At 47.4% G+C, this 24805-nt stretch overlaps 1 protein-coding gene across 5 annotated transcripts in view; it reads right to left on the reverse strand.

Annotated features, from left to right (window-relative positions):
- Positions 1-268: 268 nt before the first annotated feature.
- GPR156 (G protein-coupled receptor 156) overlaps positions 269-24805 on the reverse strand; it is a 56195-nt gene continuing 31658 nt past the window's right edge. For all 5 annotated transcript variants that reach the window (XM_030534210.1, XM_030534200.1, XM_030534192.1 and 2 more), the window contains 7 exons: positions 23308-23443; positions 21229-21339; positions 17098-17223; positions 16386-16481; positions 12065-12301; positions 7069-7230; positions 269-5655 (listed from right to left, as the gene is read on the reverse strand). In XM_030534210.1, coding sequence (XP_030390070.1) covers positions 4261-5655; positions 7069-7230; positions 12065-12301; positions 16386-16481; positions 17098-17223; positions 21229-21339; positions 23308-23443 — 2263 coding nt within the window. In that variant the 3' untranslated portion in view covers positions 269-4260. The remainder of the gene's footprint in view (positions 5656-7068; positions 7231-12064; positions 12302-16385; positions 16482-17097; positions 17224-21228; positions 21340-23307; positions 23444-24805) is intronic.

Raw genomic sequence — 24805 nt, forward strand, 5'->3', positions numbered from 1 at the left:
ATGGAGAATACAGAGAAGGGAGAACTGTCTTTCCATATACTTAGTCAGCAGCTAAATCATAATTAAATAATAAATAAAATTAATTATTTAAACATTTATGTTTGTAATTTATTGAACAGAATAAATCACTGTACAGGCACCAATGAATCACTCCTCCCAACCCTTCACCCCCCAGGAAAGTCAGAATTATGCCCATTTTACAGAATTAAAAGCTTGAGGGACTGCAAGTTGAAGTGAATTATCCAGCATCAGGGATGACACACAGTCCTGGGTTTAGACCCCTACCTATGCTCCTAGCTGCAGGAATGGACACTGAACCCAGGACTTTCCTGCTCCTAAGACACAAGTCCTGTCTACTTGAGCTACACAGGAACATTCCTTTGCTACTAGTAGTAGTATGATTTTTATCTTCCAGGGGTCTACAACCACTCAGGGAAGTAAGAGACACAAAAGTCACTGCAAGAGACTATGGTGAAAACACCTTTAATTTTAAACAATGTTTTGAACAAGCTAAGAGAAATAGAAACCAAGGAAAGTATAAATCAATCAAAGGTAAAGTACAAATCAAGCTAACTGGACAAAATAAATGAATGAGATACCCTCTTAATGGGAGTCCTCTTCCCAGCCCAATATCTGGCGCATGCAAAATGGTAGCAGCATGTAAAGGATGGCATGGGGCACAAGTTCCCACACTGTGGTCTGTGAACCACTGGTGGCTGCAGAACACTTGCTGGTGGACCACAGAGAGCTGGCTCTTCTCTTTTCCAGCCGCTAAATTGCATTACAAGATGCTAAATATCCATGAAATACTTTCTTAATGTTACTTTTCAATGTAAGCAAATGCCTTAGTTGCCACAGGGATGTGAAGTGACAACCTCTCTATTAAAATGTTCTTCACACTGTGAAAGAGTTATAGAACCCTGGCAAGCAGAATAAGGGATTGCCAGGGGTTACTCAGAGCAGGCACTTTCCCTGCCTTTTGAGTTCCATGTGACAGCGGTCGCATTCTTTGCTGCTGGCTCAGAGAACAGCGAGAAGACGTATCCTTCCTAGGAAGACAGTCTTAGATCGCAAGCTCTTTGGAGCAGGGACTAGTTTTGTCTATGTGTTTGTACAGTGCCCAGCACACAGACCCCATAATAACAAAAGGCTTTATACCACCTCCTTTTCACTTGTAGCCAGCCTTGTCCATTGCACAGGGTGGCATCCTAGACACCAACACTGCCTACATGACAGGGCTATTGACCTTTTGTAACCCTGACCTTGGTCAGGTGACTGGGGCCGGGAAGTACAGTTCAGTCTCCAAGCAAGTCACACACTTGCTACACTGCGGTGGGGGTGGGATGCATGCAGCTGCTGCCTCCCCACTCTAGCTCCCCATCCTGTGTGGAGCCACCAGCAAAGGGATGGAGAGCTGGGAGGGGAAGCAGGGCAGCAGCAGCAGCCTTCCCTGGTCAGAGTTCAGAACTATGGCTACTTTTTCCAGGCTCAGCTGCCTACGGCTAGGGACTGTTTGCTCTTGCCAATAATGTTCCCTGTCTTGCCTGGTGTAAAATACCCCCAAGATGCTCACACACCTGCCAGTGCCTCAGAGGGGTGCCCCAACTGTACAGCACTAAGGAACTCCCTGGCAATTTGCCCCGAGTTCTATGGGCTCCCCCTGATTTGCATATCCATGAGCATTCCGAGATCTGCTGAGCCTTGTGGCAGCACCTGCCTCAACTGAGGAACCGCCATGGTATGTTTGAGTCCTTCAGATGTGTGCACACTGCCTGCACTTGCAGCGAAAGCTCGGCCAGAGGCCACTGCTTAGGTTTCTGCAGGCTGCACTTGTCCCTTAGGGTGTCCCAGCTTTACAAGAGACAGAGCTGGAGTGACTTCCAGCTGGCCGAGCTGAGCTCCAAGCAGCCTGTCACAAAAAATAATGGCTATAAATAAAACATAAGCAAAATTTTATTCTATGCACCACTCATTTGCACCAGGCTCCAGCATCTTCCCCTCAGTGCAAGAGGTATGGTTGGCCATGCAGAGCTCAGCTGGGGCTTGTCCACAGATTTAAATTAACTCTGCACCTCTCCCCTGTGGAAGCACTGCCAGGCCCTATGCATTAATGCCTGCTGGAAGTCCCGAGCAAACAGGGAGAGGGCATATTGCTGTATCTTTTTGTCCTGTGTCCCCCAACCTCCTTAGGGCACCTCATATGCCAGAGGAGCTGGTGCCAGCCCCAGTGCTGGGGTGCACTGAGAGAAGTCTTTTGTTTCTTCCCTACCTTGTGCACCTGTATAGGTGGCCCATGCTGTGTGATTACTTTGTGTCAGTAGGCTCCACCTATTCAATGCATTTAATCAGCAACAGGACTGTCATGCTGGGCAGCCCCAGACACTTAGACAGATATGGGAACAGCAGCTCAGGAATGAATACAGCTAGAGGGAAACTGGTTTTCTTTAACTGTTAGGGGTGACAAGTGAAGGAAAACAAAATTGGGATGGTGTTCCTGTTTGTGTCTTTATTATCGACAAAGCAGGGCTGAAAGGTGGGATATTTTTCTTCAAAAGATACATTTTTCATTGTTTTTACCTTAGAAATCCAGGCCTTGTCAAGCCTGGAAGATTCTATGTGGGCTAGAGCAGTGGTTCTCAGCCAGGGTCTGGGGCCCTCTGGGGGGCCGCAGGCAGGTTTCAGGTGGGCTGCCAAGCAGGCCTAGCGTTAGACTGGGGCCCAGGGTAGAAAGACATTGGACTGGAGCGAGCTGGGGCCCAGGGTAGAAAGCTCAAGCCCGACCACCTGGGGCTGAAGCTCAGGGCCCTGAGTCCCGTCACCTGGGGCTGAAGCTGAAGCCTGAGTAATGTAGCTTCATGGGGGCCTCTATGGCATGGGGCCTTAGGCAGTTGCTACCCCCTAACGCCAGCCCTGGCTTTTATATGCAGAAAACCAGTTCTTGTGGCTTACGTGGGCCATGGAGTTTTTATAGTATCCTGGGGGGCCTCAGAAGGAAAAAGGTTGAGAACCCCTGGGCTAGAACACTAGTAGAATTCTGACACTGCCAGAGAGTAACTGAAAAGGGATTTTTACTTACATTGTTTAAAACTGTTTCATTTTTGTTGATGCCTGTCTAACACAGACCTCCATTCAACCAAATGTCAGCACCCCTCTCCTCCTATGTAAAGACGTGTCAGATCGTAATAACTATCTGAGGTTGTCTCCCCCAAGAGGTCTTCCAGCAAAAGCAGGGATACCAGGTTTGATATTCCTGATATATCTAAGGTAGACATAAGCAGAAAATACTAAGAAACTTCAAATCTTTCTCACCTATTGTGTCCACCATAGAGAAGCACAAAAGGGCACAAACCCAATTTTAAAAAAACATCTGCAGTGCTGTCAAGCTTTTTCTGCTTTCCCCCTTCAACTCTGCTCAGTATCTACCTGCTGCTGTATATTTAAACTGAGTGAAATACAAAGTCAGATCTGGAGAAGTCAGCCTTGGATTTCATTAGCTTGCTCAGAGACCACAAAACAAAAATAGGAAGTCTAGTGTTTTCTGCCACCCCCAGATTCTTCTGTGTTGAAAGACTAGCTCATTAAGGCTGAATGCCAAGGTGAAAATAATTCCAGATTTCTTTTTTACAAATTCTAATTGAATGAAATGTTGATGAAAGGTTCCACACTGACAACTCTGGGGGACTGAAGGTCTCTGTTTAGCTGTGTGCTGTACAGAGCAGGAAGAGCATGGGTCAAAGCTATTCAAGTCTTCCCCATACACTGCTCCCCATCTGTGCAAATCACCTTCAACCCAGAAGGAGCCCTCTAAGATGAGAGAGTAGTACAGTCAGCCTGGTCAATTCAATCCTTGACCTCCCTGCTCAGAGTGCTGACAAGAAGGCCAATTACTGTGATGAGTTTGTATGTGATGTCGGCACCTGACCATAGCAACTGGATTAAAACCGCCAATTCATTTCAATACCAATAACCAGCTATCTGATGGTTGTGACTGTCAGTCACACCTGACCTAGACTGGATCTGAATTAGCATCCTAGACAACTAAAGGATTTGGCCCAGATTCACAAAGGTACTTGGAGACCTAACTCCCATTAATTTCACTGGGAATTAGGCACTTAAGCAGCTTTATAAATCTGAGCCTTTATATCCCATTCCCAATTCTCTGAGCAACCCAGTTTCCTCAGATGGTGCATTCATTCCATACTGTTTGAAATGCAATTTGTCTGAGGGAATGCCTCTGGAATAGGATGTCTTCATTTACATTTACACCAATGTGGGTTTCAGATCATCTTTGAAGTTCACAATGGGCTGAGGCCTGCCATAAAGCTTTGTCCAGTGGGCTAGGGACCTGCCAGGCTCTGGGTCTGTGTCAGTGGTGCAGCTGTCACTGGAGTCACCAGGGCTGTGGAAGCAGATTTCACAGTGAGGCCTGTGGCAGCAGCTGAACATCTCCTCCGAGCTGCTACTGGAGTCAGAGTCTGGATAAAGGCACAGGGAAGGCACAAGAGGTTGTTCCAGGTCCCTCCCAGCATTCCCCTGCTGCTGCTGGAGGCTGAGGGGATGGGGGGAATACAGCAGAGCACTGTAGTTCTTCACTTGGGCAGAGCCTTGGTGTTTGTTTGAAACTGGGCCGTTCCCTTCACGGCTTTGTTCTTCAGGCCAGTTCTTCCTATGCTTCAGCTGGAAGCTGGACATTTTGTTGATGATTGATGAGGAGGGTGATGGCTGATAGAGGAACCTTCCATCACTGGTGTCACCTGCTTTATCCAGAGATGTTTGAGTTAATCCGTCACGGCTCCAAGTGCTCTGTCCGCTCTGTGTCCTGTTGACTGGCTTGTTCGTGAGACACCACGCTTGTGGGGTCATGGACGCAGGAAAGTAGGTGGAAGGTGGATTGACTGGGATTCTTCTTCCTCGCCGTCTTGTCCTGTAAGGACTAAGGTAAGTGCAGATGCCTGTGTAACTCTCCCAGGGTCTCCAGGCTGCACTCTTTTCATGTTCTGCATTGTGGCTGGGTTGCCTAGGCCCCTTGGGTGATGCCTGGGCACTAACTATGCTTCCATTGCTCAGCTCTTGCAAGATTTCCTGCAACTTTTCACTGACCTTTGAGGGCTGCTCTTTGGTTGCTGCTGAGCTCTCTGGTTGCTCTGCTCTCCCATCAACTGCTGAGAGATTCTGGCTCAATAGTATTGGTGGATTGTCGATACATTTCTTGTTGTTTGGAGGCCTCCATTGCTCTTGGCCATCCTTAGAGTTGTATTCGGAGATGTCCATAGGGTTATAAAACAGTGCCTCATAGCAACTTTGATCTTCTGGTGAAGTGTTTTGGTGCTTTATATGTTCATGGTTCTGGATGATACCAACACAAACTTGTTTGCCAACAGACACTGGACTGCACTGTGTATGTGGGAGACTGGGACAGTGCCAAGGGTTCTGCTCTTGACCAGGGTGGAAATTGTCTCCATGCAGGCCTTCAGCTTCCATGGCACAGCCACTGGACTCAACATGGCTACCTGTGTTCTGAGCCAAGATGGAGAAGGATGTGGAAGGAACAGCAAGGCCCATTGAATCATAGCTGCACTCTGCAGACATCAGCCTCATCAGCTTCTCCTTAGCATTGTTCACTTGCTCTTGGAGGCTTTCAATCACAGCATTTTTCTGTAACAAATCAAAAATAAATAAATAAATAAATACATCAAATTTGGTGCAGAAAACAATGCTAATACTACATTAAGATTAAGGATTTAAAGGCAAACAGGTCAGGAAGTCAGTCTGTTTTTCAGAGGAAATGCTAGTGTGTCAGTCGTTGGGCTTGTCTACTCTTGAAATGCTATTGTGCAACACTCATTACAGTGACAGGAGAGGTTCTCCCATTGGCCTAAGTAATCCACCTCCTTGAGAGGCAATAGCTAGGTCAACAGAAGAATTCTTCCATTGACCTACTGCAGGTGTGGGAACTAGAGGTGCTGGGAGTGCTGCTGCACCCCCTGGCTTGAAGTGGTTTCCATCATATCCAGCATTTACAGTTTGGTTCAATGGCTCTCAGCTCCCTTACTATAAAAACTGTTCCAGCACCCCTGCCTAGCACTGACTACACCAGGGATTAGGTTGATTTAACTACGATGCTCAGAGTGTGGATTTTTCACACCCCTGAGCGATGTAGCTGGAGCAACTTAATTCCTGAGTCTAGACCTAGTCTTTGAGCTGTCCATTTAGAATAGATTAATGTCTTTTAGAGACAAAAGAGTGAGACATTAAGAAAATGCAGCAGGAAAAAATTGCTCCACTGGGGCCTACTTACTGGGAAGCAAACCATTATACTGCAGTACAGAAATGGCACTCGTTTGTACAGATCGGAGAATCCAGCGACAATTATTGAAAGTCCCATATAGAACTATCTCCTCTAGTTTCTAGAATTCTAGTCCTGCACAGTTCTACCCCATTACCTTCCAGATTTTAAATAATATAGTTTGAAATAGCAGAATCACATCTTTAAAATGAAATGTGAAGCATGTGCAACCCGTTCCTTTCCTAGATGCACCTCAACATGTCCTTGAACATTTGCAAGATGCGCGTATTTGAGAGATTGCATATAGAAACATTTGCACCAATTATATTGGAACATACTGTTGTTCTAACAGCCAAAGCGCTTCTGGTTGTATAATTTGGAGAAAGCCAAAAGGGAGTGGAAGCTGGAGACCTTTTGGGATAGGACACATCCCCGCTAAATTAGATCTTTGTGTGAGCTCAAAAAAAATCAGGCCATTTTTCTCCAGTTGCCCTAATTTATGCATCAAGTTTGATAATCTGGAGAAAAGATGTAAAATCATTTTTAAAAATTCCTTTCCAGGTATTATTTCTTGAGGGAAGCCGATGCAATGGGAAATCTCCATTTTGACCGGTTTGTGACAGAGGGTATTCTAACCTACAAATCCTTCAGCAGACAAAGGGGGAGGCGGGGAGAGAGTACAGCAGAGGGAGGACAACAGCTGCTGGCCACTGAGCCACAGGGAGATCAATGGCTGGGACTGCTCTTTCCACTAGCACGAGCTGCCTATGAGTGCAGATTACCTCAGTAAGCAGCCGTTGCATGGAGTTCTTCTCCCCTATCAGCTGGCAGATCTGCTCTTCACTGTACATGGAGTGGAAGCTCTTGCTGGGGCTGGAAAAATATTTTGCTATGTGGCTAATGGTTTGGTTCTGTTCTTCCTCAAAGGCTTTCCACTGCCTGAGCTGTTGAGTGCAAACATCCATTATATACATATGAAATATATATACACACAGAGAGACAGACAGATAGATGCAGAGACACACACACACACACACACACACACACACACAGAGCAGGGAGAGACAAAGAGAGGGTGTGACACAGACATGCACAGAGACAGAGACAAAGGGGTAAATTCACGTACGTGCGTCTTGATCCTCCCCTCACCCCCATCCTGTGTAGCCTTTGGTTTTGGCTGCTTGTGTAGACACAGTTAGATCCTGCCTATGCTACAGTCTTTAACTGTGTTGTAAACCAGGGCCCCTCTGAGTCAGAAATAGACAAAGACAATGTCTCACACATTAATCTTGAATCATGAATGATATGTTGAAAACCAATACCACTCAATATCTGCTTTTTTTCCACTGGTGTCAGAATGAAAACCTAGTGTATTCAGGCTCCAGCTGTTCATCTATTTCAGATGAATGATGGAAGAGCAAAACTATTAGGAAAATCAAGCCGACAAAACAAAAGGTGAATTACAAAGCTTGAGCTAGATGAAAAGCTCAAGCTTTCAGATCAGCAACAGAACAACTGTGCATGCAGGAACTCTATGATAAATTGCATGGTGCAGCTCAACAGCTGGAAATCAGCTCCTACTTGAAAAGATATTATTATCTGAATAGCACCAACAGAATGCTAGGCACTTTACCGAGAGGATCTGCTCCCTGTTTCAAAGAGCTTACAGTCTAGCTAATCAAGACAATTCCACTGCAGCAACTGATTCCTGACACAGCTGATCTATCACAGAGCAACTTCCAGCCCTCCCTAGACAAAGTTATTGAGGACATGAGTTCCTGAAGAAGAAACGTGCACCTGACCTGACCTCACAATGTCAGGAAGAAATAAAGATGGGAATTATTCACCAATATTTGGGTATAGAAGGTAATTACTTGTTATGCTTCAGTTTGCACATGTATTCTGCTAGTGAGAGGAACATAGGAATTGCCAGCCCTAGTCCATCCAGTCCACTATCTTGCCTCCAACAATGGCAAGTACCAAGGATTTCATAGAACGGTGCAAGAAACCTTGTAATGGACAATTATGGAATAATTTGCTTATTGCAAAAATTTCTGCCTAACCCTTGTCAGAATTTAGCTTTTGCCTTGCAGAATGAGGGTTTATACATTTATGTATCGCAGATAGCAACTGTGGATGTTTTCATTATCAATTTAAATGCCAATCCTTTTTAAATCCTCCTAAGTTCTTGGCCTCTGTGATAACTAGTGGCAGAGAGTTCCATGGGTTAATCATACAATGGGCTTTTTCTTTAAATGGGTTGTATTAATCCTGTATTATGACAGTAAAGAGGAGCACATGATTTAGCCTCTCTCTGCACTTCATTATTTTACGTACTTCTGTTATTATATGGAATTTTAAACAGGTATTTTTAAAAAATTGCACTAGCTTAAAAAAATGTTTATATGCATATAGTGCTGTGAAAGGCACTGGATCTACAGCCCTGGAGAGTCACTGCCTTTAACCAGAGATCATGAACTACCCAGGAAGCAACAGCAGGTCAACTTTCCTCTATTCCACCCGTACCTATGTGGCTCAGCTATAAACAAAAGGTACCTTCCCTAGGAGTGAAAGGGGAACTCAGTGGTCCATTCAGTGCTTTCCCCTTTGAGACTGCAAGCATCAGTTGTGATGGTGTCTTTTGTGATGTGGTTAGTTGTCCACTAATTAATTTCTCATGGGCCACCAGAGATGACCCTTGACACAACTAATCTAATCCAGATTAAAAGAGACACCTTAAAGTGACAGGCTCTGTAATCCCTTTAGTTAATTTTTTCCCCTGTCCCAGGAATCTTGCTCCAATGATCTGGTCCCCACTCCACTGTCTTGATCAATTGCTTTCACAGCAACATAGTCTCCTCCTCCTGTTCTTCCTCATCATTTGACCACCAGTGTCCTCATCAGAGCAGGTGGAAGATAACAATGCAGCATGCACCATACTGAACTGACAGCCCAGGGAGATAGACACCCAATCTGGGGAAGGAAGAGAAAGGAGCGAAGGCAGGGTTCACTCAGGTGATTTTATAGGGAGAACTGTCATCTAGTGGTAGAAGATGGGAACTGAAAATCAAAAGTTCCAGGTTATATCCTGGCTCTGACATGAATTTGCTGTGTGGGCTCAGGCAAACTGCTGCCTCTCACTGTGCTTCCATTTCCCCATCTGTAGATTGGGGCTCACAGACCTCCCCAGGGATTGTGAAGTTTAATTCATGTTGATGAAGCTCAGGAGTGAAGGTGCTAAAGGAGGGCAAAGCACTATCTGGGTGGATTCTTTAGGGAGAAGCAGATTTTAGTGTTTGAGACAGAAGGGCCTCAAGGTGGGGAGCACAAAGTAAGGTAGCCAAAGTGCCTCACCGTCTGGCTGAACAGAACAGAAGGGTATTTGTCACCCCTCTCTGTAGCTTCCATATTTCACTGAGGACAGAACTGGGTTTGGGGAGTAATGCAAGTACCAGATGGGAGGAATCATCATGCAGAGCAGGAATGAGTTGTGGGTAGACAGAAAGAGCAGGAGGTTCTGTAGGCTAGGATTGAGGTTTTTTGTGGAGCTGTGTGGGTCTCACAGACAGAGTGGCAAGCGGGCTGCAGGGGTTTGAGGGGTGCTAGCAAATGCACTTGCACAGACCCACTCTTTCCTGGGCCTGGTTTAAGACAGTTCTATCTCTGTTTCTCCCTCCCCGGCTCATTCCCTTGAGCCCTCAACTCTTTAACCAATATAGAAACCAATCACCATCCATTTCTTCTTTTCCCTCTTATTATAGCAACCTGCGGATTGTATCCATTAACACAGACAGACTGTGGCCTAGCACAGCAGATTCCTCCTGAAATACACAGGAAGCAATGAACACAGCCCTGTCAATAGCTTTTCTTAAAATAGCTCCCGCTCCTCCCCCTCCCACACTGGAGAGCTGGGCTTTACTATCTGAGTTTGGAGAAGAGCAGACGTCCCAGGGGACAGCAAAACCCACTGTCAGCCCAGGAAGCATCAGAGCCCAGTGAGGATGCCTGCCTGCATTGCAGCACGCAGGCTTGCTCACTGCCCTGCTTCTCTGGAAGAGGAACACTATGGCAGAGAGAGAGGGACAAGAGAGACAGAGTAGAGGCTGTAAGGTGTTCAGTACTATGGTGATGGGTGTGGTATAAGAACCTCAGCAGAACAGATTAGATTCACCAGCAGTAACCAATCCCATTGTCCAAGTCCATGTGCACAACAGCCTGTTGACGGACCCTTTGCACCCATGTATAATGCTGGGCTCACTCTCTCATATTATGACCTCTGATTCAAACACCAGTATTCCCTGCAGGGGAATTGACCAAATCCAGTGGCGGTTGGTAGTCACAAATCTAGGGGTGGCTCCAAGGGCTGCCCCTCCTATCGCTGCTTGTCAGGACAGGGAAGGCGAGAGCAGAGAACTAATAGGGTGGGGAAAACTGCCAAATTCACCCCTCCCATGGCAGGAAGAGCCCATAGCTACCAGAGAGCTAGAAAAACAACTAGTGTCTCCTTTGAAGCCTCTCGCCCATCTGCCTGCTCCTTTTCCACTCCACAAACTCCTCTGATGGCTCCTGGAGCACCCTGGATTTGCAATGGGAGCAATATGTGGGGAGGTGGTCACTTACCCAGGGGAGAAGCAGATGGCAGTGACCACTTCTTTTACCAAACCCCATAAATAAGGGGCAGAGCCACAGAGAGGGAAGGGGGAGAGGAGGAGATTAGCAGAGACACCAGGGCCCTGTGGGAAGTGGAGGAGGGGTCAGAACACCAGTAACATGAGGGAAAGGAGGCACCATTAAGGATTGGGAAGAGACACATAGCTACTGGATTCTTGGGGGTTGACCAGAGGGACAGAGCTGCTGTGGACTTGGGATTAAGTAGATAGTGGTGTAAGTTACCCTGGATATTTTGGGGAGGTGGCAGGAGGAATTAGAAGGAAATTTGCCTTGTGGATATGTGGATGGAGGCCATGTGGTTACTGTGGTTGTCCAAACTCCCTGGAACCAGAGCTTCAAACTCCACAAGATCTGGCTCAGTTCTTCAGCTTCTGAGCCACTTTGGTCCAAACAGGAGAAAGCAGTGTCACTTTTTTGGGGTGATATTTTAGTCACTATTTATCAACATTTAATTGAAATAGTATTCAAAAACTGAAGTGCAAGGTTTCATTTACTGAAAAGAAATTGCAGACCTGAGGTCCTGTGCGCTCTGCAGACACCACAGATCCCCAGGAATGCAAGGACAGGGATAAACCCCAACTTCCTCCCCTAACCCCTTCTGGGGTGCTCGGCAAACACATCCCAGCCTGGTATGTCCTGTAAGGAAGGGATTCCTGCATTGTTTGCAGGTCTCGGATTTGGAAGGAAGCAGCAGTACAGCATACCACCTCCTTTCCCAAACCACCACTTCCAGATTCTTAGCTTTCAGTCAAGAGGAAACCAAGCCCAAGCAGTCTGGTATAAATGAGTGTAATATAAATGCTTAAAACCAGAGGCCCCAAAACTCATTTCACACAAGCCACTGACCAGCAAACAGACTGGAATGATTTTTTAGTTGCCACCACCTTGGTTGGATTTGATCTGATGACCAGCAGTTAAAGATGAAAGGCTCCATATCACAACTCCAGCCTCTGAGCCAGCTGGAGCTTCCTCCCAGACTTTGTGTATTTGTATTGTTGTGCTATCCCAGAAGAAAAAGAGTGAGCATTTCAGAACACATTATCTACGTGTGCTTATATCTGAGGAGACCTTTTAGGCCAGGCCTTTAGAACACAGTTTGTTTCATACCTGTGGAACAAAGATGAAGCAATTGATTGTGGTTGTACAGATGAAGATGCCTCCAGATGTAAAACAAAAGACCAGGTTGTGCCAAGTGTAGAAAAACCAATTAACTAAAAAAACTGTCCCAGCAGCAAGGAAAATGAGGTTGACCCCAACAATGAGGATCAAGGACTGATTCACTGGTGGAGCGCTGACATTATCTGTCAGACCAGCCAGGTACGTCCCATATATCAACAGGATGCTCTGGAATCAGAAAATAGGGATAAGGGGGTTGGTTTAGGAGAAGAGGTTTTACAGATTTCCAGAATATGAAAATTTACTGTATGTCACAGTCTTTCCTCCAGCCCATACTGAGCCAATGAAGCTCAGAGACATTGAGTGCAATTCTAATGAACACTCTTTGATCTACAATGCAGAAATTCAGTTTGACATGGTAGCTGAGCAGCAAATACTCAGCATGTTGCTGCAGGTCAGAACTGAGGTGCATAGACAGAGCTGGATGGAGACAGGGGCAAAACTGGAATAATAGAGGGTGCTGCAGGTCAAGATTGAGAAGTATTAGATGAATTGTCAGGGGGGAGTCCAGGATTAGATTGACAGAAGGTGTTGCTGATCAGAACCAATAGTAAGAATTGTAAAGGGGCCCAAAATGGAAAGGAGTTCTCGAAAAACAACACCAGAGACTGACGGACAGAGACAGAAACTCCTTAAAGGAAGAAAAAGAAACAGAAGAAAGTAGTTCTATCATCAAAGAACAATGAGTCTAACTCCAAGAAAAGAGAGAGGAGCCATCTGTAAATTGAAAAAAAAAAAGTGGCAAGATAGGAAGAACTAGGAAATAGTGGACTGGAGAAAGAGCAGAAAATGGTGCATATTTTAAGGAGAAATCTGGGAAACTATTGGCCTGTAAAGTACAATTATTTTCTCTTCTCTTCTGTAAAATTTCCTGAGTGTTGGTTGAAGGTGCTGAGGGGAGCACGCAGTCGGGGGTGGCGAGTTATATGGGACCGTGGTGCCCATGCTCCAGCAATATTCAGGGCATGGGGGCCTGGCTCCACCAATGTTCGGGGCTGGGTCTCTCCCCCTGTCCCGCCTGCCGCCCCCACACGCCTCCCCTGCACGTCCCTGCCTGAACACTGGGCAGCAGATGGCTGCCCCCTGCAGCTCTGTGCTCTGCTGGCTCCTGGCATCAATTGCCACAACAGGGTCCTAGTGCCCGCCACCCACTAGTGCCAGGGCAGGCTGACAGGCTGACCTTGCCCTTCCACCTTGGACAGATGGACCCTTCCCTTTTCCAGCGGGACCCTCTACCAGCACAGGGGGCTTCCCCACCCGCAGTCATCACTTCTGCCCCAAGCTGGACAAGAGGCAGCCCCATCCCCCACCCCCAGTGAGGCTACAGTGAGGGGCAACAGCAGGGGAGGAGGTGCAGGTGTGATGGCAGGCCCCCCTCCTCCCGAACTTACCACAGGGGAGGTGAGGGGACTTCCTGGACCTGAGTGGGCTCCTAGAGCATGTGCAATGACAGTGGTGTGAAGTGAGTGTGGTGCTGGTAGGGAGAGAGCTGAGGGGAGTCCTCCTCTCTGGCCTCAGCCTTGGGCAGCCTGCCTGCACCCCAAACTCCTCATCCCCGGCCTCACCCCACTCCACCTCACCCCACCCCACCCCAGGGCCTGCATCCTCAGCCAGAGCTCTCACCTCCCACAGCCCAACCCTCTGCCCCAGCACTGAGCCCCCTCCTGCACTGCGAACCCCTCATCCCCGGCCCCACCCCACAGCCCAACCCCCGCATCCCAACCTTCTGTCCAAGCCCCTCCTTCCCAGCCCCACCCCACAGCCCTCACATTTTTACATTATTTTAAAAAATATATATTGGCTTACAAGGCAGGTGGCTGGAGGGGGGGTGAGGGAGGAGGAGACTTTGACCCGTTCTGGGCACCATCAAAAATTATACAAACCTGCCACCCCTGCACACAGTCAATTGACACTCTGTCCACAGAACAGAAATAGTGACAGTGCAAACTGCCCCCTCACAATGCCTTGTAATGAGCATGCACCTGCAGGGAGGCTGGATGCTCATCGGCCTGGAGAGTCCATCTTCATGGGCAAGAAGGGAGTTCCGCTTCGAAGACCATGACTCCTGGTGGCCTCTCTGCTGGGACGCCCAGCTAGTTCAGTTCTGATGGTGCTTCTGTGATGTTGGGGAGGGATAGCTCGGTGGTTTGAGCATTGGCTTACTAAACTCAGCGTCATGAGTTCAATCCTTGAGGGGGCCATTTGGGGAACTGGGGCAAAATATCTGAGGATTGGTCCTGCTTTGAGCAGGGGGTTGGACTAGATGACCTTCTGAGGTCCCTTCCAACCCTGACATTCTATGACTCTATGATGTTTGTCTCGCTAGGAACTGAACCGAGACTCAAATTCATTTCATACACACCATCAAGCAGACATTGCACTATCACAGTTTTCAGCCACAAGCTACTCGTGACGAAAAGGTGAAAAGCTCTACAGCCAATTTCTAATCCCCTGAGCCAGAACAGGCAGCCATCTATGTCCCATTTAAAACCATGTAATTGTCTTGGCAACAATATCCAGGGGACAGATTAAGATATCATCTTGTGGCAAACTGGGATGTTGCTCTAATGGAACAAGTACAGGACAGATTCAAAACTCCTGAGTTCTAGAAAGAGCTTTGCTACTGATTCTATGTGCAACCTTGGGCAAATCACTCCATTTCTGTGCTGGTAAAATGCGGATAGAATACAGAACTGAAGTGCCTCCCAAGGGGTTGAGAACATTAATGCCCTTGAAGATAAAGAGTGACATATGTACACAAAGGGACTGATTCTGTTCTCACTTACATTGGTGTAAATCAGGCTTAATTCCAGGGAAGACAATGGGGCTACATGGGTTTGAAACCCTGCAGATGACACCATAGTCAGGCTCAGTGAATTATTAAACATGGGCAGCTGGTATCAGGAAGAGAATATTTTATTTTTAAAAGCAAGAGCAGTAAGAGTTCATAGAGGCCAATGACTGTAAAGATAATCCCTCTAGATTTAGGGAAAACTTAATACAGAACAGGAACAAAATAGCTGATGTAGATGATCAACACATATTATATCAAGGAGAACAGCTAAATAATTGCTTATATAGTGTGTACTTAAGGGACTTCCAGTAGAAGCCAATCAGACTGCCGATGGGATTTTGGATCATAAATGCCTAAATCCCTTTTGAATATGAGATTAAGGCTATGTCTACAATGCACTTCCATTGTTAAAACTTTTGTCACTCAGGGGTGTGAAAAAAACCACCCCCATGAACAACAAAAAGCGCCGTTGTGGCCAGCACTTTGTCAGCAGGAGCCACACTCCTCGCAATGAAGCTACTGCCCCTCGTTCGGGGTGGTTTTATATTGTCACTGAGAGCTCTCTCCTGGTGACACAGAGCAGCTACACTGTGCACCTTACAATGGCACGGCTGAAGGCTAGACATTGTCTAAGGATCCTGGATACCGTGATCTAAATTCCTAAGCACCTCAGAAATGTCTAAATACTTTTTTAAATCTGGGCCTTGGATGCCTTAGTTTTCCCCACCTGTAAAATGGAGTTAATGGTATATTTGTAAAACCCTTTGAGGTCTACAAATGAAAAGTGCTATGTAAGATGTAAAATCTTGTCTACACAGGGAAATTTACCATTGTAATTATATTGATATGTCAGTACTAGTCCCTGTGTGGCACTCTAATTCTACAATAGGAATGGCCACACAGGAAGTCAAACCAGTATAACTACAGCAGTATAATTAAACTGGTATAATTATATTGGTAAGTTTCCCCATATAGACAACACCTAAGTGTTTATTATTAATACAGTTCTGCTGCACAAGCTCAGGGTCCCCTACCCCAGCTGTGCAGTTTGTCTATGGGTTCATGGAAGTAGTGAGTTTTAAGGAGAGATCTGAATGAGGTGACAGATGTTGTTTTGCAAACAAAGAGAGAGAGATGGTTCCAAGCATAACGGGTAGGAAGGAAGAAAGCATGAAGATGAGACTGGGAGAAAGATACAAAGGGGACTTTTGTGAGGGAGTCTTGGCAGGGGAGATGGATAATTAGGAAAAAGAACACAGAAGCAGAATTGGATGGGAATGGGAAGAACCTTCAAGATGAGCATGAAAATCCTGAATTTGAAGGTGAGAGGCAGCCAGGGAAGGGAGTAAAATGGCCAACATATTAGGAGAGGAAGAGAATTTTAGCAGCAGCAGCATTTTGTAGCTAGACTGGAGGGAGGTGAGATGAGATGCAGGGATGAATAGAGAGGTTACATACCTTAAACCCTAAAATGAGAATGAGCCAAAGTTCGGAGTAGAGAGACGCGCAGAACTGCATCCTACCCACCGAACAGGTCATGCCCTTGTCAGTCACCTGGGAGGCAGTCAGAACACAGACATGAAGGCTCCTGCTCCAGCCCATAGGGATGGACAAACAGACAAGTGGACACATGGTTTAGGGGTGTCTAAGCACAAATTTCAAAGTGGAAAAGTGAAAGCTTGTCTGATGACTGGGAAAGTGCTATTGAGAGCAGAGAATTCAAGGAGGAAAAATATCCAGCTTCGGTATTCATCTGCCAACATGTTCATTAAGCTTCAATTTTCAAATTTCTCTGCACCTGCCACAGACTCTCCAGTCTCCCATGCTGGAGAACTGGGAGAATCCAGGTCATGCTCTCTGCAGACAGGGTATTGGTTAGAACTTAGAATGGTAGCAAATCAAAGCTCTGGAGCCAGATCCCCCTGTCTAGCTTCAGCCATGTTTGACTGGAACTCCGCAAACGGCATCTGTCTCTATAAGGATCCAAACCTAACTCTATCTTACAACACCTCACACCTTTGAGGAAGGTCAGCTCCAAAATTTATGGCTTAGAAACTTCTCTAAAACAAACCCTTCCATCTTTCATGCCTGCAGAGATCTGCTGGGCTGAATCATAGCATGACATAGACACAAAAGTACAGTGTTCAGCCTCTTGCTATTGTCCTCTTACCGTCAGGGATGCACTGAAGCTTCGGAAACACTGAACTGGATCAGAGAAAATCCATGTTGTGAGCAGCATGGCATCTGCCAGCACCAGCACCACCACCATCAGCAGCAGCTGGAGGTCTTTAATAATCTGCAACACATATAAGGTCAGTGTTATGGTTTGGGGATGAGCTGCACCTGTGACTTCTCTAGCTCTTTGTGGGCTCTTTCAAATGACAGGTCTATACCTGCCCCTTCCCCCAGAGTGGAATCCCACAATTCAACCCACTGATTTAAAATGGACCATTTTTGACAGCACCTCTTGTTTCTCAACCATATTATGTGCAGCAGGTCCAACTTGGTGTTGCTCCTGCTCTAGAATACCTCCCTGGGAGCAGTGAATACAGTGACAGAAAACAGCTTGTTCCAAAGCAGAGTATGGTTTATTTATCCATACGGACACCGCAAGCAGAAAGAAAAAGGTTAAAAATAACAAAAGCCAATATATGCATATTGTCTTACCTAAGCTTGGCCTTACCTGAATGTTTAGGTAGGCCCCCCATTTATCTTGGGGCCCCAGCACCTGGAGACTATGTTACAGTCAGTCTCCCTGTTGACTCTCTGTCTCTCCTCTCCTCAGGCTCAGTTTTTTAACTGCTTCAAATCTTGTTGTTTGAAAGTTCCCACCTCAAAGCCCTGGGATTTCAAGCTGGAGACTAATCTCAGACTGCAGGACTCACCAAATCTCAATTTGTGGAGGTAAACTTCAAAGGCATTATCTGTCTGCCTATGGCCATCTACACCCAGTAGCCTTTGGAACATGCAGTCAAAAGTTAGCTCAAACGGATTTAGCATCTTCTTTCCCCTTTCCACAGCAACAAAATAACCCCCAAGTCCACACAGATATATAGATAACATGCATAAAAATCAATACAGATAACTCCCACATTCTTCACAGTTCGCACACCTCCTTGTGTCCTGTGCTGCACAGAGGTCTTCAGAACCCTCCCCTGGCAGAAAGAAAGTCTGCTCCAGCCCTTCCTGAAGTGGTTGAACCAGGAGAGGGGAGTCAGGAATACTTGCTGACATTTGTTTCACTTGTTTTTATAGTAAAAATAACTAGAAAAACCAGAAATGGCTCTGAACAAAAACCCAGGTCCAAACAGCTCCAAACTACAGGTATGATTGGAGATCCAAACCCACATCCAGACCAAATCTCACAAAGGGCTTTCTCTCCTTAAGGATCTGATCCAAATCCCTGAATCTGACTCTCTCTCTACTCTTCCAAAAATTAGAATTGTTCCAAATACCAGTCTAAATTCTGAAGCTTGGATGCATCATCATTAAAACAAACTTTGGGAACAAGATCCAGAGGTTTGAGCTTAGGGCCTCCCCCAGTGGTGCTGAAAACTAAGTGCCAGGCCACCAACCCAGAGACTGAGCTCTGGCAGGGCCAGCTCCAGGCACCAGCGGAGGAAGCATGTGCCTGGGGCGGCACATGCTAAGGGGCGGCATTCCGTCCATTCTTGGGGCAGCACAGTTCGAGTGGCTTTTTTTTTTTCTTTTTTTGCTTTGGCAGTTTGGCCTCCTGGTATCTTTTTCCAGAGAGTGAACTCTGGAAAAGACACTTGATTTACATCCCACCCCCAGAGGATACATGAGCAATGCCCTGCAATAGGGCTGGCTGGAGAATTCTGTTATGAATAGGGTGACCAGACAGCAAGTGTGAAAAATCGGGACACGAGGTAGGAGATAATAGACACATGCAGAAGAAAAAGCCCCAAATATCGGGACTGTCTCTATAAAATAGGGACATCTGGTCACCCTAGATATAAAGAAACTTCAGTCCCGGCCAGCAAAGGTAGGGCACTCAGAGGTCTTTGCTTAAAGGACAGTTGAAAATATTATTATTCTACCTATTATGACCTGAGCTCGGGCTTGGGGTGTGCTGGAAAAAGCTGGTACTAAGTGATTTTCAGATTTTTTTTTGTTTTGTAAGAGATGTATTTTCTTCTTTCTTAAAATACTTGTGTGTGAATTTAGTGCTGGTAGAAGGAACCAACCCAACACTCCTGGAGACTGGCAACCTCTATCCACAGGATGAGCAAAAAGCATGGGTAGCGGCAAGGCAAACTTCCTTCATTCAATGCTTCATTAAAGAAGACCCCTTTAGGAGTGAGAAGGGAGTGCTGTCTCCATGAACTCATTGATGTGCGATTAACAAGAAGAGGACCTACAAATGGCAATCCTGCTGGTGGGTTTTGTGATGGGGACACTTGGACAGTGTAAGAAATCATCATTTCACAAAGGGACCAGTGATTATGACCAGATGGGCATGCCCCACCTGGAAAGAGAACAAATGCTTTAGATAAGTTGGGTATCTAAACTCCTCCTCCCTCTCTGTTCTACGGGCCTGATTCTCCACTGCCTTGCTGCTCGTGTCATTTCCACTATTCTGATTTGGTAGCATTTTACCCCTGCTTTTCACAGGTGTAAATGATGGCACATGTCAGTGGGGAATGAGGCCCAGTCTACCTATTGGGTTTCCGGGAAGTGGGTGGGAAGAAGTCCGCCCACTGCTAAAGGATCCCCCACCAGCCTAAGGGGAGGATCCACAGGACCTCAAAAACCCAACGAGTTTGTGGGACAACTAATAAAAGAACAGGGACAGGAGTGCAGTCAAAGGGTCAAAAGGAGGGAGCCTGACGGGGACACCAAGCAGAGAACCCGGGACAGCACCCACTGCTCCTCAAAGGCGTCAAGGGAGCCAGTGGACGCCGCCCAGAGGAACTCTGCCCGGATGCGTGAATGGACAGAGGATCGGAAACAAGCCCCACAGTCACAAGAGTCTCCATTGGCCAACCTCCTCTCCCTGGTTGTGCAGATGGCTGTTTTAGCCAGGGCCAGGAGGAGGTTGACCAGGAGGTCCTGTGACTTTGTGGGGACATGGACAGGGAGTGCATAGAGAAGGAGGTGAGGGGAAAAGGGCAGCCAGGAACGCAACAGTATATTGGTGAGGAGCTGGTATAGGGGCTGCAACCTGGCACACTCTAAGTAAATGTGCGCCAGGGTATCCCTCGCGCTGCAGAAGGGCCAGGTGTCTGGGATAGGGGTAAACTGCATCAAATACAAGCCCGTGCTCATGACTGCATGAAGGAGCCACCAGCTGATATCCCCGGTGGGCCTCGGGACCAGGGTGGGGCATAGGCTGGCCCACCAGGGCTCCTCACCCTCCAAGGTGGCAGGAGGTCCCGCCACTTTGTGTCAGGGTGGGACACGAGGGTGAGAAGTGAAAGGTGTGGAGCATGAGCGTGTAGAGATGTTTCTTTGGCGTGGTTTGGAAGCGGATCGGCTGCAGATCATGCAGCCGGCTTACGGAGAAGGGGTGGGGGGGACGGTTGGGTCCATGGGGCAGGGGCCCGATGAAAAGGTCCGGAGGGCCCGGGGTGGAGGGTGGGCAGGGCGTGCCCTCTTGCAGGACCCAGTTGGGATAGGCCCGAGCAGCGGGCAGCAAAGCGGCCTTCACCTCCTGTAGTACGCACCGGGGGGTACAAGGTCTGGAGAGCCCCATCCGCCGAGTGAGCGTCAGGGGATCCAGCCAGTCTCCCCGGTCATAATCCAGGAGGTCTCCGACCCTGGTAGCTTCTGCCAGGACCAACCTCTGGCACACTGCAGGGGACTCTGCCACCTGCACACGGAGCTGGGTTTGTGTAGGAGGGGCTCCGCGAGGAGATCTGCCCCCTCGGTGGCCACCACGGACCTGGTCACAGAGAACAGCTTCCAGGTCCGGAGGAGGTCCTGATAGAAGACCAGCAGCTCGGAGAGGTCTCGCAGAAGGCCCCTCAGGTTGAAATAAAGGAGCTGCTGATAGTATGAGGGCCGGTCTAGTTTTGCTTTACTCTGTGCCTGTGATGCTGGTATCTAAGTGCCTGAAGCGCTATATCCCACTGTCAGTCCTGTGCGTCCTGTCATTCCCTATTACCTCTCATTTCAAGCCCATCCACATTCTGCAAATGATTCGTGGACCTTGCAGAGTTTGATTTTTGTCAAGCATTTCCCTTTGCTTCTCAGTGCAGCCCATGTGGAGAGCCCCAGCACCTCACAGGTGAGGAGCCTCTGTGTTCCCATGGACAGGACATGTACTGCGAGTACTTACCACCCTCTTTTCTGGACCGCGCTGTGTGAACACTTTGTACAAGCGCCAGCTTTTGCCTAGGATGGGCCCGAAGACCAGGGAGCTCCCAACACACAGCAAGCAGAGTCTCACCTGCAGATAGGAGGCAGAGAGTGAGAGATGGGATTGGAGGTCCCTGTTACTAGGCAGTGAAACCCAGCAGCTACAAGTAGCACTTTCCCTGCTGGGCTTCCATATTGCTCCCAAAGGAGCTCTGCCCCCTTCCCTGGCCAAATCATGTTCCAAACACCCACTGAAAGGAAAGGAAAGGAAAACTAGTAAACAGGGACCCCATATCTGCCAACCAGTCTGCGCCTGGTAGACAGAAAACTTTGGGATGAGGAACTCCAGACAAAAACCTAGTACAGAAGGTCTCCCAATCAGGACACCCACAGTGGGCAGTGGCCTTCCATCCTCAGGAATTCCCAATTAAAAAAAAAAAGACGCCGCTTTAACAGCAAAGCTGCTGCCCAAAGAGCTCATGTTATTGGACAGGACCACAGGGCTGGGAGGTGGCACTATCCACCCTGGGGCAGGGGCTGTGCCCAGTGTCATCATCAGGAGCAGCTACTAGCCACCCAGCATGCATATCTGAGGCAAAACAAGCCAGGAGCAGGCTGTGGGGATGCAATCCCTTCCTTTGCTGCCAGTCTGTGGAGGAACCAAAGGCTACAGTTTACTCCTGGGGGAATTCTCCACCAAAAAAATTAATAATTCTGTGCACAATATTTTAAAATTCTGCAAAATTCTGGGCCTTGTATTTATCAAAACAACACTATATAATCATGTCAGTTTCAATTATTTTGGTAATTTAGTTCAAAATTCCCGTCAGCCAGTATCTCTGTAACAATACAGACACACACAAATTCCCCCAGGAGTAGAAATAAAGAAACTCCTATGTCAACCTAGTTCCTGTTTCTCTGCTCCCTCCCGGCAGAGCCCAATCACGAGGCACCCACCCAGCCTAGACACCTGCACCCCATCCCCTCCAGAGCCCAGGGACCCAGAAGGAGAAACAGCCTGATGCTGGGTCCCAGGCCTGTGTGGAGTTTCCTGCATGCCGTCTCCTTCCTTCAGGGCATGCTGAGAACTGTAGCTGTTGGGAACCCTCCAGCTTCCCCAGCCCCGGCAGTGTCTTCTATTTGCAAGCTGGGATCTGCCAGATCCAGCAGCCCCTAGTGGCAGCCATCAGCTCTACAGCCCATTTCTGGTGGGGAGAGAGAAGGAAATTCTGCATGCACAACATTAATTTCTGCGCAAATTCTGCATGCTCAGTGGTGCAGAATTCCCCCAACAGTAACTTTCAGAGGAGCAAACAGACCAAAGCAGCACAAGAGTGACTGAAACACATACATGACTTGAGCATCAACAAAGCAGTAGCTGGTACCTCAACTAATTACCTTCATCCAGGTGGCTTAACACAACCTCCCTGCCTCTTACTCTCTCCACAGTGTTTGCCTTCTCCGAGAGCTGGATGTTCTTTCTCTCTGCAGTGCTCTCATCTCCAACCCCGTACACACACACACACCTCGTTTGCTCTGCACTGGGTCCCTAGCTGGCAGGGGCCATGCCCAGGGCAGAAATCAGGAATTAATTAGGCAGAGTGAAATTTTTAGGAAGATTTCCAAGTGATATTAAGGAAGATTTCCAAGTGATATTTGTGCCCAAGATATTGTGCCCGTTCTCTAGTTGCCCATGGACTCTGTGCTATATATAGATAACTAACTGCTATAAGTTTTTACATGCTCTGTACCGCTCCTTTAAAAGTGCAGGAGTCTTGCTGCCTGTCTGCAGGAGCAGCTGCTACACAAACTGTGCTCTCTCCTGGAGCCCTTACTTATGTTCTCTCTCGTTTAGTTGTTTGCTCTCAGTCTAACAATAGAGGCCATTCGGACTGGAAGCATCTGGTTTCTCTTTGCGTATGTGAAAACACAAGCTCAACACAGTGCCCAGGGCACTAGGACGGGAGACTATCACAGTTCAGCAGGGGCGGTGTGTACATTAAAAACCTTTCCTGGTAAATCAAGAACACAATCAACCCACCTGGTTCACTTCACTCACCTGAATGAGCATTTCCATTGAGGCTCCAAAAACCAAACTTTGCTCTGGAATCCCAAAGAGGTAAGCGCTAGAGTAAGACAAGCCACTGCCCAGCAGGGTCACAATGTTCAGATTGGGGCTGGACATCTTCACAATTCTCCAGGGAAAAAGCAAGTGAGGGGGTGACAGTTAAAAAAAGGGGAGTTTATACAACACATAGAGACTAGCCTCCCACACAGCATTATTACATACCAGCAAGGGGCGAGGCCTCTTACCTGGCTGCTGCTATTCACAGGGCCTGCCTCCAGGAAATAGCCTCCTATGCACCAGCTGAACTTCTTCACTAGGAACTCTGCGATCTATTTATCTGTGGTTCTTCTAGGGCTGCCATCTTCTAGGTCTGAGTACCTCAAAATCTTTAATCTATCCATCCTCAGAACACCCTGTGAGGTAGGGCAGTGATATTATCCCCTTTTATAGATAGGGAACTGAGGCACAGAAAGATTAAGTGACTTGCCCAAGGTCACACGTGAAGTCTCTGGTAGAGCAAGGAATTAAACGGCCCTCCTAAGTCCTAAACTAGGGCCCTAACCACTGGACAACCCTCCACCTGTCATAGAATGACAGAAGTTGGAGATAGACAATCCCTATTAGATCATCCAGTCCATCTCCAGGGACAGTGCAGGACTGTCCCTGGTTGTACATGTTCTGTTCCATTCTATACTATATAGGTTCTTATACTGTGCTTATCACCATAGTTTCTGAGCACGTCTAGTACTTTAGTCTAGTCCAGTCTTATATGTCCCAAATGATGGCATTCCCACCCCTTACCTAGAAGAGATTATTCCATAGTTTAATACACCTCAGATCCAGAAAGTTTCCTTCAATATTTAGTCTGCAGCTCCTCCTCCTTAATTTCATCCCATTACGCTTAATTGTACAACAGATCAAACCATAAATAACTCCTCTCCATCCCTGGTACTCCCACCCTTCAGATCATTGCAGATTGTTAACTCTTTAGTCACCACAGTCTAATCAGACAGATTTAGCTCCTTTAATCTCACTTTATAACTCAGTGCCTTCAGCCCCAGATCATTTTTATTGCTCTTCTCTAAAGTCTCTCCAGTTTTGCACTATCTCTGAGGTAACATGGAGCCCAGAATTAACATTCCAGGTGTTTCCACCCCACTCTCTTCCTCAGAGCTCCACTCCAGCACGGTTTAGGACGCAGGCGTGGCTCCACTAATTAATGCCTGGACCATGGAGAAGATGCACATGTAAGGTGAGGTGGTGGCCTTGGGAAGAATAGAGGGTAGGTGGGAGGGTGGCAGTGGGGTGAGAAGAGGGGGTTGGGGGAGTTTGGGACGTGCAGGGCTGCAGTGGGCAGAGAAAGAGGCGACCTACCCCAGCTCCATGGCTGTGGCTGCTGGGGAGAGACACTCCTCCTTCCCAGCCCCAGCTTGGGGATTGCTGCAGCAGGGGAGAGCTGCAGACTAAATATTGAAGGAAACTTTCTGGA

The sequence above is a fragment of the Gopherus evgoodei genome, chromosome 1, assembly GCF_007399415.2.
Source record: "Gopherus evgoodei ecotype Sinaloan lineage chromosome 1, rGopEvg1_v1.p, whole genome shotgun sequence".
NCBI lineage: Eukaryota > Metazoa > Chordata > Testudines > Testudinidae > Gopherus > Gopherus evgoodei.